This window comes from Fusarium mangiferae, assembly GCF_900044065.1.
Source record: "Fusarium mangiferae strain MRC7560 genome assembly, contig: FMAN_scaffold012, whole genome shotgun sequence".
Classification (NCBI taxonomy): Eukaryota; Fungi; Ascomycota; class Sordariomycetes; order Hypocreales; family Nectriaceae; genus Fusarium; species Fusarium mangiferae.
In genome coordinates, this window is record NW_024573932.1 from 1 (window position 1) to 13,229 (window position 13,229).

The following is a 13,229-nucleotide window of genomic DNA, read 5'->3' on the forward strand; positions in this document are numbered from 1 at the left end:
TATTATATATTATATTAAAAAATATAATAACTTTAATAATAAGTCTTAAAGTTATATAATTATTATTATAAACTTTATAATTTTATTAAATAAATAGCTTTAATTTATAAATATAAAAAAGATATTTTTCTTTTTTAAATTTATATATTAGCTTTAAAAGGTATTTAAATATCTTTAAAGTTTATTATAATTTAAATATTTCTTACCTTTTAAATAATAAAGATTTATTTAGTTAATATTATTACCTTAATTATAGTTTTAACTTAAATATATATAATTTCGTTAAAAAGCCTTATTTTTTAATTAACTAAAATCTTTTTTTTATAACCTTACTTTAAAGGCTATTTTAATATTAATCTCTATAATATATTATACTTTAATTATTTAATATACTTTAATAATAAGTTATTTAACTTAACTTTTCTTTATAATAAAATTATTAGTAATATTTTTTTTTCTTTACTATTAGCCTAATAAGGCTATTAAGCTTTTAACTTTCTATTTAAAGGCTTAAATAATAAGGCTCTTATAATAGGCCTATATCTTAAAGGTTAAAATTATATAAGGTTTATTTACCTTAATAATATAATTATTACCTTAATTAAGTAATATTAATACTACCTATAGGTTTATTCCTTAATAGCTATATTAGCCTTCTTTTTATTTTTTATTTAAAAGATCTTAAATTAACCTTTTTAATTAAATTAAGTTTATTATACTTTTAAAGTATATTCTTTAATTTATTAATTATAATTATTATTATTAAATATAATAATTATTATAATACTTATATATAATAGCCTATAGGCTAATTAGGCTTATTATATAATTAATTATAACTTTATTAATATAATTAAATTAATACTAATAAAAGCTATAGACTATAAATACTATAAGCTTTATATAATAATTATAACTATTAAAAAGAACTTTTTATTAAGGAATTAATTTAATTTAATTAAAATAGCTATTTTTAATTATATTTTAATTAATATAATTAATTATATAAATTTAAATATTATAAATTATATAATATTTTTAAATTAATTAATTAAAAAGTTATTATAAATAAAAGATTTAAAAAAAGCTATAAGGTAAAATAAGACCTTAATAATTAATTAGGCTATCTTTTTAATTACCTTTTTAGGCCTAAACTTAATTAACTATAAAAAGTAACTATAAAATATAATTATTAAGGCTAAATATATACTTAACTTTTTTATACTTATATAAGGGTTAAATATATTTATAAATAAAGTTAGATAAATATAAAGTAATAATAGGGTTTAAAGGTTTAAAGGAATTAAATTAACTTTTATATAAATTAATTAATAAAAGCTAAATTATATTTATTAATTAATTATATATATTAAGGTATATAATTAATTAACCTTATATTTAAAAGTAAATAAAGTAATATTAATTAAAAAGTAATAATTTAAATTAAAGAAATTATATTATATAATATATACTTAATTTATACTTATAAAAACTAATTAAATATTAATATATTATTAATATAAATAAAAAATATTATATATTATATTAAATAATATAATAACTTTAATAATAAATTCTAAAGTTATATAGTTATTATTATAAACCTTATAATTTAATTAAATAAATAACTTTAATTTATAAATATAAAAAAGATATTTTTTTAGCCTTAATAAATTAAATATCTTTTTTATTATTACTTTATTAAAGTAATTATTATTAAGGCTTTAACTTTAAAATATTATTTTAAAATAACTTAATAATTATAATTTTATTAAAAAGTATATTATTATATAATTAACTTTAATAATAATTATAATTATTTAATTATAATAATTATTAATTATATAAATAATCTTTTAATTAATATTAATTAACTTTAATATTATAATAATTTTAATATTATATAATTTCCTTTAATATTAAAAAATTATAAATAAAAAGCTTTTATATATTAATAAGTTAATATTAATATAAAAAGTTAATTTTATAATTTTAAATTATTAAATAAAGCTTTTTAAAATATAATTAAATATACTTTAAAATTAATTCTTTATTATATATATTATAAATTAAAAAATAACTTTAAAAGACTTTATTAATTACTTAAAATAAAATTAAAGTTTAGTAATATAATTATAAGCTTTTATTATTAATATTATATTAAATAATAATAATAATTAATATTAATTATAATTTATAAAGTTAAAATATAAATTTATAATAATTAAAATAATAATATAAAAATTATATTATAAAAATTAAAAGCTATTATAAAAAGAAAATTTATAAATAAAGGTTTTAATATTAAAAAAAAAACTATAAATATTAATAAATTAAAGCTAATTTAATAAGTTAATAATAAATTAAATTAAATTATAAAATAATATAATATAAAAAATATAAATTAAAAATAAATATAAATAATTAATATTTAATTAATAGCTTTAGATAAACTTAAAAATAATAATAATAAAATTAAAAAAAAAGCCTTTGAATATTTAAAAATACAGCCTATAATTATTGCTGCATTATACTTGCAATTAAGTTAAAGTAAGTGCATTTATCCTGTAAATCCAGGGTCATGCTCACTAAGCTAGTCCTGCCCCCTGTGTTAAATACCAGCCTGTGCCTTAAGGCCTTCGAAAAGACTCCCCATATCGTTGTATCAGGAAGCCTGTATTTATTAGGGTTGCAAGATCGAATGAAGCTTATCCAATAGCCTTGAATGACGTTGACTGCATTAGCATTGATCCCACCTGGGAAGTATCTTCGGGGTGCCCCGGAGCCCCCATTGCCAGGCCCCCATATTGCATAAGCCTCGTCACAATGAGCTACACCTCTCCCTTGAGCCAGAAAACCTGGATCCTCGACGTTATACCAGTAGTTCCAGGTTTTCTTTGGCATCCAGCGGGAGATTGATTCTGAGAACGAGATGCCTGAGCATTGAAACCTCATGTCTCCGTATGCATCGCTCAGGGGTCGTTTGAGACAGCCAGCTTTCGAACATGTATCTGCCAAACCTGGGTATAAGGCTGTGATCTGAGCCATATGAGTTGACTCAAGAAGCGGAAACTCGGCCTTGAAAAATTCCTCGACTTCTACTTTCGAGGATGCAGCTGGTGCAGATGCTCTTCCCTCGTTGGTTGTGGCACCGATGATAGAAGGGACCATGACGAACTTCCCTTGGTGGAACGAGTTCCAGAGAGCATCTCGTACGAAATCTCCATCAATAACAGGACCCCACATGCCGATTGGTACTCGTGTGCCTCCAGGGTATGGGACCTTGATATTGGCGGCTATGATTTCGGCGATAGTCTTGGTTCGCATGCAAGCAATGGCATCTTTGCAGGAGCAACCGATATTTTCGATGAAACTTTCTGCTTGATACGACGCTTGCTCCACTGTTTTAATAGGTGAAGCAGATATTGATTCAGCTGCAGAAGCGTGAAACAACTTATCATCTCTCCCTCCGTATGCTGCGAGATGGAAGGCCACGCTCGCCCCCCAGAGGAACTCCCCCCAAGAACAACATGTCGCGGGTTGCCTCCAAACCTTGATATATACTTCTGTACCCACTCAAGGGCCTTTCTTTGGTCGAGGAGGCCATTGTTTGGTTGCACCTTATCGCCATATGAGAAAAAGCCTAGAACTGATACACGATAGTTCAGAGTGACGACGACAATTTTCATATCCGAAGCTCTGATCAGATCAGTTCCGTTTATCTTGGGTCTAGAGTTATCGTTGAAGCCTCCGCCTTGGATGTAGACGAAGACGGGGAGCTTGGCGTGCCTGGAAGCGTTTGACGGCGCAAACACATTGAGGAACAGGCAATCTTCAGACTGTGACTTTCCAATGAATCGAGCTTTTGCGCTCTGGGAAACGCATTTGAGCCTGAACTGAGCTTGTTTTAGTGTCTAGTAGGTTCAAATCTCAGTATAATGGAATTACTCACCTTGTTTGCGTTCTTTGTCTGACGACTCCTGACTGGGTCTTGGGGAGGCATGAATCTGAGATCACCCAGAGGAGGTGCAGCGTAACGCATTCCGAGCCAGTAAGTAACACCGTTTCCAAGGTCATTGCCCCTGTATTTGCTGTATAATACATCGACTACGGGTGCCACGGCATTGACAAGAGTAAAGAATAGCACCATTGCCATCAATGGCACACAAGTTGGACGAAGGCGCATATTGGACGAGGTGTGAACTCACTGCCGTCAGTATAGGGAGCCGCATTGCCAGGCCCGGGGAGTTTAACTTATACACCAACATAGTTCACCTCTCTCCTAGTTTTCGGATGCTGGTCAAGCTGTCAGTCTTGTTGGAAACGGTCCAGAACCATTGCCAAGAGTCAGAGCGTGCTGTTGGCTCAGTGAACCACCAACGCCAGTTGGTGGTTATAACCAAAATATAGGGGCGACCCTTTTGCAAATCATCGATAGAGGTCTGAACCACGTTGTAGATCTTTCTTGGCATGGGCAGATGTCAGAGCCACGATCAGGTTGGTGTGGCATTTGATAGGCGATGGGCCAACAGCCACGAATGTGGTCTACAACGGTCTCTATTGTGAAGTGTCAATGCAAAAGCCAAGTCATATTCGTATGCTTCTAGATCAGGGTCCAAGCCTTGGCCATATGTTGTTCAATATGGAAGAGAGGCTCCAGTTCCGCAACTGGAATAAGCTCAGCTGGCTCTTGTAAGCCACAAGATGAAATTTACAGACTGATTCTTCTTTGTTTAGAAAGATTCCAGAAATTGTGACCATCGACATGTAACCGATTTCAGGCATCAGGACATGTGGAACTTGAATTTTCGTAAGTGCTAGTGGTATGACCATGAACAGTGACGAGCAAGTCCTTATCATGTTTGTTTTTCATCCTTCTTCTCTAGATACAACCCTGAGACCACCCATAACCCTTTGGAGAGCATTGTTAAATTATCGAGAGCCTCTGAAATTCGTTATTCCGTGCTAAGTTAGTGTCTCGTTGTTGGTTGTTATCAAAACTCAGCGTGTGTTGATATTATTCCCATCTTGGCTAATAGATTCAGCCACCAACAGACAGACAGATAGACAGACAGTATAGGACAAAAGGGATCGCAGAATGGTATTCGGAACAGTCTAGCCTCAACTGCATACAAAGCGGATCATGAAAGACACTCACAACTGTGGCTGATTATATTCACCGTTGGTCGCGTGGTTCGGAATGCCCGACGCCTTTCCCCAATCAACTTCGATGAGCAGAGTCAAGGATCTGAATCGAGTCAACTTTGGCGTCAGGCAAGCTGTTCCTGTCTGTGTTCCAATTGTTATAGTCGGCCAATTTCAAACAGCCATGGGCTAGTCACGGTGGCATGAGAATGATTATCCCAACCACTAACATGAAGTACAAGGTTGTTCTTGATAAGATGATTGAATGAGTATCCTTACCAAGCGTAGGTACCTACCCTGATGCTCCCCACTCTTTTATTGTTATCGTTGGCTTGGCCCCGCCTTTCTCCAGCCAGCGTAGCTTCCAATGTTCGAACTCCTCTAGTCTTATCTTATCTGTCGCAAAAAAAATTAAAAATAACAATCGCTTTGGCTTCCCTGCTATTCAACCCGCTAAACTTCTGTAAAATTCCTCTTGATCAACTGGATGGATCCAATGGCACCAACATTGGCATCACGCAAGCGAAAGGTTCTCGCAGAACCTGCTCCTGTTGACGACGAGCTCACCGGCGTGGAATTGGACGGCGTTTTGTCACAGAGTGAAGATGGATCTGACTTTGAGGAAAGCGATCTTGAGGATGGACTCGACGGCCAGGACACGAATGAGCACGACGATGATGAAGATGACGGGGACGAGGACGAGGACGATGATGCGTACAGCGAAGACGCCTCATCCGACGTAGACGACAGCTTCGCGGCCCCTCCACCACTCGACACTGATGATTCGGAACCAAACTATCGCGTCGTCAAGGATGCCAATGGCGGGGAGCGCTATGAGTACGCTGAGGTTGATCCTGTCTATGATAGCGACGATTCAGATGCCCAAGGTCCAACCAACACCATTGGCAACATTCCCCTCTCCTTCTACGACTCATATCCTCACATCGGATACGACATCAACGGCAAGAAGATTATGCGCCCAGCCACCGGGGAGGCTCTAGATGCTCTCCTCGACAGTATTGAGATTCCTAAGGGCTGGACTGGCTTGACAGATCCTGAAACTGGAAAGCCTTTGGATTTGACCCAGGACCAGCTTGAACTTCTCAAACGACTACAAATGAATGAGGTTCCCAACGAAGATTACGATCCTTACCCCGTATGTCATTCACTTCTGTGCCACTGCTCGACACCGCTAACTATCCCAGGATATGGTGCCATACTTCACCAGCATTGAGGAGAAGATGCCTCTGAGTGCTGCGCCAGAACCGAAGCGGCGATTCGTTCCCTCTAAGCATGAAGCCAAGCGTGTTGCCAAGCTTGTCCGAGCCATCAAAGAAGGACGTATCCTACCATACAAGCCTCCCGAGGAGCGACAACGAGAAGAAGAGGAGAAGGAAGAGTCTTACTACGATGTATGGGCAAACGAGGAGCCTCAAGACCCCCATGTGATGAACATCCCGGCTCCCAAGCTTGCTCCTCCTGGATACGACCTTAGCTACAACCCACCACCCGAGTACTTGCCGACCGAAGAGGAAAAGGAAGCCTGGAAGAACCAAGATCCCGAGGAGAGAGGAAAGGAGTACTTGCCTGCTAAATTTGACTCGCTGCGTAAGGTTCCTGGTTATGGCGAGTTCGTCAAGGAACGATTCGATCGCTGTCTGGATCTTTACCTCGCCCCACGAATCAGGAAGAACAGGCTCAATATCGATCCCAACTCTCTTCTGCCTAAACTTCCCCGACCAGAAGACCTCAAGCCGTTCCCCACCCTCAACCAGACCATCTTTCGTGGCCACGACGGTCGAGTCCGTTCGGTATCGTTTAGTCCAGATGGTGAGTTTGTGGCTTCAGGGGGTGATGATGGCACAGTCCGTGTTTGGGCTCTCAACGGCCACCAAGAATGGATGGCAAAACTTAGCAGCGATGAGCCTGTCAATATTGTGCGATGGCGACCCAGTAAGGAGACCTTTATCCTGGCAGCTGCAGCTGGAGAGGATCTCTTTTTCATGATCCCCTCGGTAGCTAGCGACGCTGTTGAGAAGGCCAGTCGCGATGTTCTCGACGCTGGCTTCGGCTACGCTACGAATGGTGCACAGCCCAGTACAGTCAACGGTGTGAAGAAAGAACCTCCTGCCAAGTGGTCACGCCCTGGGGCCAAGCTGGAAGCTGTCGGTGTGCTCCTCGTGGCTACTGTTAGGTCAACGATCAAGGTTATCAGCTGGCACAGGCGAGGTGAGTTCATCTCCACTGTGTCACCAACCGGACAAAGGAGCTCAGTCGCCATCCATACACTCTCCAAGCATCTCAGTCAAATCCCTTTCCGAAAGCTGCCTGGTCTTGCCCAGACGGCTCAGTTCCATCCTTCAAGGCCACTGTTCTTTGTTGCTACTCAGCGAATGATCAGGTGCTACGATCTCCAGCGTCAGGAACTTGTCAAGGTTGTTCAACCTGGTGCGCGATGGATCTCTTCATTTGATATTCACCCTGGTGGAGATAATCTTATTGTTGGCTCATACGATCGAAGACTGCTGTGGCATGATCTTGATCTGTCGTCTCGCCCTTACAAGACGATGCGATTCCACCCTGAAGCAATCCGCGCTGTCAAATTTCACCGCAGCCTGCCTCTCTTCGCTGATGCCAGTGATGATGGAACATTACAGATCTTCCACGGCAAGGTTGTGAGCGATCTTATGGAGAACGCCACTATTGTCCCAGTCAAGATGCTCAAGGGCCACAAAGTAATCAACAAGCTGGGTGTCCTTGACGTGGACTGGCACCCTAAGCACCCTTGGTGTCTCAGCGCTGGTGCAGATGGAACCTGCAGACTCTGGGCATGATGCCGGTTTGGGAAATGGCTCTACCCATACCGTGAAGGGGGGGAGAGTGGTTAATTTTGGTCGCCGTGGACTTTCTTCCAGCGATGGCGTTAGGAAACAGAAAACAGAATCACATCATATTTTCATTTATACTTTCACATCAATATGTTCTGCAGCGTGATCCTGTTTCTAGATTTCCCGTCAAACATAAAAAATCCTCCGATCCACCTTATAGTGTGTATCAGAGGTGCATTGTTGATAAGGTAATGAGTGGCAGCAAGCGTTAGCTACAGACGCCCATGCAATATTGATGAAGATTTACTGGACGCGTTAGATAGAGGATTCAAATATTGGCATTCACATTGACGGACGTTCTTTTTATGAGATTAACAAAATAGGATTCGTAAAACATAACTAGCTGCTAAAGCAAACGATCAAGTACCATAATCTGCATCATCGTTATGACTGAACTATAGCCAGTTTTGACCTTGTCTCCTCGCCCTTTCATCAATGGCAACCTGCCACACTGATATCACATGGGCCAAGACCACAAGGATCTTCAACTATCTGAGCACCGAGGTCAAATGTTTCCAGTATCCTCCACTCATTACAGCTCCTCGCGGATCTTTGCCTTGGCATCAGCCTCAGCCTCCGCAGCCTTCTGCTTCGCAGCCTGGCCACCAAGCTGAAGCTGGTTGGCAACCCAGTTGTAGGTGTCGCGGGCGGTTTCTCCGAGCTTAGCGAAGAAAGTTCCAGTCGGGGAGCTGGTGCCGTACTTGAAGTAGGTGGATTGCTTTCGTGCTTCAGCCTTCAGATCCTCAAGCTTAGATCCTTGAGGCACAGGCACACCATAGCTATCGAGGTAGGCCTTGAGGTCAGTCTCGGTCCACTCATCGAAGGCAGACTGCTTCGCAGAGTTTGTGGCAGAAGTGAGGTAGCTAGTGGCTGAAGCCCAGGTAGATCCTCCAGCCGAAGAGGCGGAAGAGTAGGCGGACTGAGCAGCATCATAGAGCTCATCACGAGTAGCATCCTTCTTCTCAACTACCTGCTTAGCAGCAGCATCCCCGTTGCGCTGAAGGTACTTCTTCAAGTTATCATAGCTAAAATCATCAAAAGTCCAGGCGTTTCCACCGTGGTAGGCGACATGAGCATTCTTGCGGACGAGGGCCTCGAGCTCATTCTTCTTGGAGCCCTGGGGAACGGGGACACCACGGGCGTCGAGGTAAGACTTGAGGCGGCTATCGGACCAAGTTCCAACGGCCTGGTTGAAAGCGTCCTGAGCAGCCAGAGAAGCGCTATCGGTAGCTTTGGCGTACTGGTTCTGGGCGTTAGAGGTAGCAGCACCGTAGGCGGATGCGGCGCTGGCAGAAATGTTATCACCGAGGATATCGGCTCGATGCTTGCGGACGAGGGCGCGAAGTTCGTTGGCCTTGGTGCCCTGGGGAACGGCAATACCGTTCTTGTCACAGAATTCCTTGAGCTGTGACTCGCTCCAAGCATCAATGATCATGTCAGTGAGAGTGGCATATGCTCCCTGAGCGCTGGCGGTGGCACTAGCGGCCTGGTCCTGAGCCTTGAGGTAGGCAAGACGAGAGTTGCGTCGAACGGAAGCAATAAGCTTATCGCGTGTCATGGGCTGAGGGGCGGGGAATCCATGGGTGTCAAGCCACTCCTTGAGATCAGACTCTGACCATGTTTCGTAGAGCCAGTTACCAGGATACGAAGAGGCCTGGTTGGCCTTCTTGGCAACGGTCTCGTAACTAGAACGAGCCTTCTGGAGAAGGGTGTCACGGTGGCGGGGTTGAGGGACTTCGATGAGTGATTAGTTCTCTGGCAAATCAAACCGAGAACGGCCAGAAGACTGAATGAACTTACCGGGAATTCCATGTTTGTCGGCAAATGCCTTCAGCTGGCTCTCAGTCCAAGTGTCGAGGATCCAATCCTTGACGTTGAGCCAGGCAGATTGGGCGTTGTCCTCAGTCTCATACCAGCTGGCCTTGACCTGGGACAAAAGGCTATCCTTTGAGGCAGCGGCCTCGTTCTTGGCTTCCTTGCCCTTTGATTGCAAGTACGAGCTGAGTTGGTTAGTGTCCCAGCTGTTGTAAGGAGTAACAACGTAATTCTCCCAGTTCTTCTCAATCAAGGACTCGAGATCCTTGCGGTCGGCGGGTGTTGGGTAGGGGACATCGTGGTCTGAGAGCCAGCGCTCTAGCTCAGTCTCGTGCCATTTGTTGTATACTGGTTTTTGTTAGACTATGCGGCAGACCAGGAGAAAGGGCAGTAGCATAGCAAGCTTACCAGGCTTCGAGCCAGGGAACCATGTGCTGGCGGTGACACCGTTGATGGCCACCGCGGCCAAGACGGCGTTCAAAAATCTCATTTTGGCTACTGCTGTTGCTGCTTCGGCTTCAGAGAGATGGAAATGTTTCCTGATACAAATCTAGTTCCTTGTCTAGACAATGCCAAGTCGCGAAGAAATGACAGGAGCTAGGTAGGTCGCAGAAGAGTGTGACAATAGGAATCACCTCGGGAGTATAAAGGGGGCAGTGAATTGGAAGAGGAATGATGAGAAATGGAAGAGTGATGCAACTGAAGCGAGATGAGTGAGGGCGGGAAAAGAAAAGAAAAGACGATGCTGACCTAGGTAGGCGGGAGAACAAGCAAGCCACTGGAAGGGGAAATCTATCACGTCACTGTGCCGTTGTCATGGGTGGCTGGAATTTGGCAGTTTACACTGAGTAACAGAGAGGTACAGAATACTTGCGCATCAGCTAAGCAAACCCTGAATTATGAGAGGCAGGTGCACCAAAACAATTCCACAAGAGTGTGTATTACAATACTTCGTCACTCGTCAACAAAGGGGCAGCAGCGTCACCATCAGCATCATCATTGCCTATCGTTCATCATCGCGATGTGATTTTGCACAAACAAGCCTTGGATGAGTGCCCTCCCCAGGCGCCACCATGACGTACTTTGTATGGTCCGCCCCGCACAAGCTCCAGGCTCGAACAGGTAAGACGCCAGGTGACTAAGCCCAGCCGATGCATATCGGTACATTCCGCTGCCAGAAACTGCCCTAGCTGGGCTGAAAAATGTCCTCTCCGTGAAGCACATGCTTGCTACTCGTCCATGTTTAATCGAACCGCACTTCAAGAGGTCGATCTCGATTCTCAAATGGAACAAATGCTCCGGCGGGGTTACCTTCCTGGCCAGATCCTCTTCATACCAAATAATGTTACCGTAGTCTATCTAGGTCACACAGATCAATAAATGAATGCTTAAGAAGGGCATATTTATTTCCACATGCACCAGCAGGTCTTCAGGTAATTCTCAAATTGTTGGTGACATAATCATCTTTGCTTGCAGGCTACGGTTTGGCTGCGTGTTGTACCTATAGTAGACACAACTAGTTATCTTGCCTTGGATTCTTTGAATGACTGGGTCTAGACTGTTGAAACCTTGTCACTGCTATTGATCATATACAATCAAAATTCTAGGTATATCATACAGACATTGATATTTACGATTCCAAGGCATCAATAGACTCATGAGTCTTGTCAATTCACCATTCAAAAGTCAAGGCCTCATGAGAGACGGCGATATGTCGAGATAGTGTTACATTGATCTATGTTCGCCATTGCCGCGTCTAATCCCCAATGTCCCCGCTCGTTTGACCTGTAACCCAGTCCGCAATATCTAACATCGTCACAATTAAGCGTAGAAGTTGACGGTCTGTTCAGCATAGTTAGCAACCAAATCCCATGACAAGACTCTAAGCTTCCGTCACTTACATCCTTCTTCTTGGCCTGCACCTCAGCAATAGCATCAACATAATGCTCGTGGCCAATCTTGTTCTTGCCTGATCGCAAAGCAATCATACCAGCCTCCACACAAACAGCCTTCAACATAGCACCTCCAAACTCATCCGTGCTTCGGGCCAACTCGCCCCAATTGACACCGGGGTCAACCTTCATCTTGCGGGAATGGATCTTTAAGATCTGGGCGCGGGCCTCCTCATTTGGCAGTGGGAATTCAATCTTGCGATCGAGTCGGCCAGATCGGAGAAGCGCAGGATCAAGAACATCGACTCGGTTTGTTGCAGCCAACACCTTGATTCGGTCGTCAGAGGCGAAACCGTCAAGCTGGTTCAGTAGCTCCAACATGGTTCGCTGTACTTCGCGGTCGCCGCTCTTCTCGCTGTCGAAGCGTTTGGTACCAACTGCATCCAACTCGTCGATGAATATAATCGCAGGGGCCTTTTCTTTAGCCAGTGCAAAGCAGTCCCGTACGAGCTTGGCGCCATCGCCAATGAACATCTGGACCAGTTGAGGACCTGCCAGCTTCAAGAACGTAGCGTCTGTCTGTGCTGCACAGGCTCGTGCTAGTAAAGTCTTGCCTGTCCCGGGGGGGCCATACATCAGTGCACCTAAGCAGAGTTAGTATATACGATAGGTTTTCAAGACTTCTCCACCATGTTACCTTTTGGGGCCTTGATGCCAATCTTCTTGAAACGCTCAGCCTCCTTCATGGGCCACACGATTGCTTCCACCAACTCTTCAATCTGCTTATCCAGTCCACCAACATCAGTGTACTGTTCTGTGGGCTTCTCATCCACCTCCATAGCCTTGACGCGGCTGTCGTACTCGGCCGGGAGCGTATCGAGAATGAGGTACGAATCCTTGTTGACACCAATAAGGTCGCCAGGCTTTAAGTTATCCGCATCGACCAGGCCAATCAAAGGGAGAAAGATAGTTTGTCGTGTGGACGTCTTGATGACGGCTGATTTTCCAACTCGAGTGGCATCCAGGTCAATGTTGGCGCCCTCTTCTGATGATTCGGCCGTAGGGTCCAGGTCAAGCAGCTCAACGACGTTGCCGACGAGGTACGGGAGTTGTCTATGAACCGGGTTAGCATTGACGTCTGCATTTCCTTGGCTTACCAGAGACAAACCTGTTGTTGGCAATCTTATCCTGGTTCTCTTTGATCTTCTCGCCCATGGCGGCCTTCTCGTGTGATAACCGCGAGAACTCGCTCTTCATGATGCGAGAATCGTTCTCTAGCAAGCGTTTGCGGGTTTGAATGTCTTGTGTGCTCAGCCCCAGGATCTCATCGTCAAGAATGTCGTCCTCCTCCTCTTCTGCATCTTGCATGTCAGCGTCGCCATCAGTGGGCTTCTTCTCTTTCTTGTCGTCGCCATCTCTCTTCTTCTCCTCCTTGTCTCGGCGGTCGAGATCATCGAGCTCCTCGAGAGTCGACATGGTGGGAAATGAT

General features: G+C 42.3%; 4 protein-coding genes across 4 annotated transcripts; 1 reads left to right on the forward strand and 3 right to left on the reverse strand.

Moving 5' to 3' along the window:
• Positions 1–2,517: 2,517 nt before the first annotated feature.
• On the reverse strand, positions 2,518–4,186 carry FMAN_07754 (uncharacterized protein; the record flags this gene model as incomplete). Its single annotated transcript, XM_041821147.1, has 3 exons — positions 2,518–3,401; positions 3,452–3,896; positions 3,953–4,186. 3 exons carry the CDS (start codon positions 4,184–4,186, stop codon positions 2,518–2,520), a joined length of 1,563 nt encoding a protein of 520 aa, XP_041686956.1.
• A 1,455-nt stretch (positions 4,187–5,641) lies between these two features.
• On the forward strand, positions 5,642–7,979 carry FMAN_07755 (uncharacterized protein; the record flags this gene model as incomplete). The annotated part of the gene is made up of 2 exons (XM_041821148.1): positions 5,642–6,301; positions 6,351–7,979. The coding sequence occupies 2 exons, from the start codon at positions 5,642–5,644 to the stop codon at positions 7,977–7,979; spliced, it is 2,289 nt and encodes a 762-aa protein (XP_041686957.1).
• Positions 7,980–8,565: 586 nt separating this feature from the next.
• On the reverse strand, positions 8,566–10,338 carry FMAN_07756 (putative brefeldin A resistance protein; the record flags this gene model as incomplete). The annotated part of the gene is made up of 3 exons (XM_041821149.1): positions 8,566–9,767; positions 9,834–10,196; positions 10,257–10,338. The coding sequence occupies 3 exons, from the start codon at positions 10,336–10,338 to the stop codon at positions 8,566–8,568; spliced, it is 1,647 nt and encodes a 548-aa protein (XP_041686958.1).
• A 1,331-nt stretch (positions 10,339–11,669) lies between these two features.
• FMAN_07757 (putative 26S proteasome regulatory particle chain RPT5) lies at positions 11,670–13,216 on the reverse strand (the record flags this gene model as incomplete). Its single annotated transcript, XM_041821150.1, has 4 exons — positions 11,670–11,690; positions 11,750–12,384; positions 12,438–12,853; positions 12,909–13,216. The coding sequence occupies 4 exons, from the start codon at positions 13,214–13,216 to the stop codon at positions 11,670–11,672; spliced, it is 1,380 nt and encodes a 459-aa protein (XP_041686959.1).
• Between the last annotated feature and the right edge of the window lie 13 nt (positions 13,217–13,229).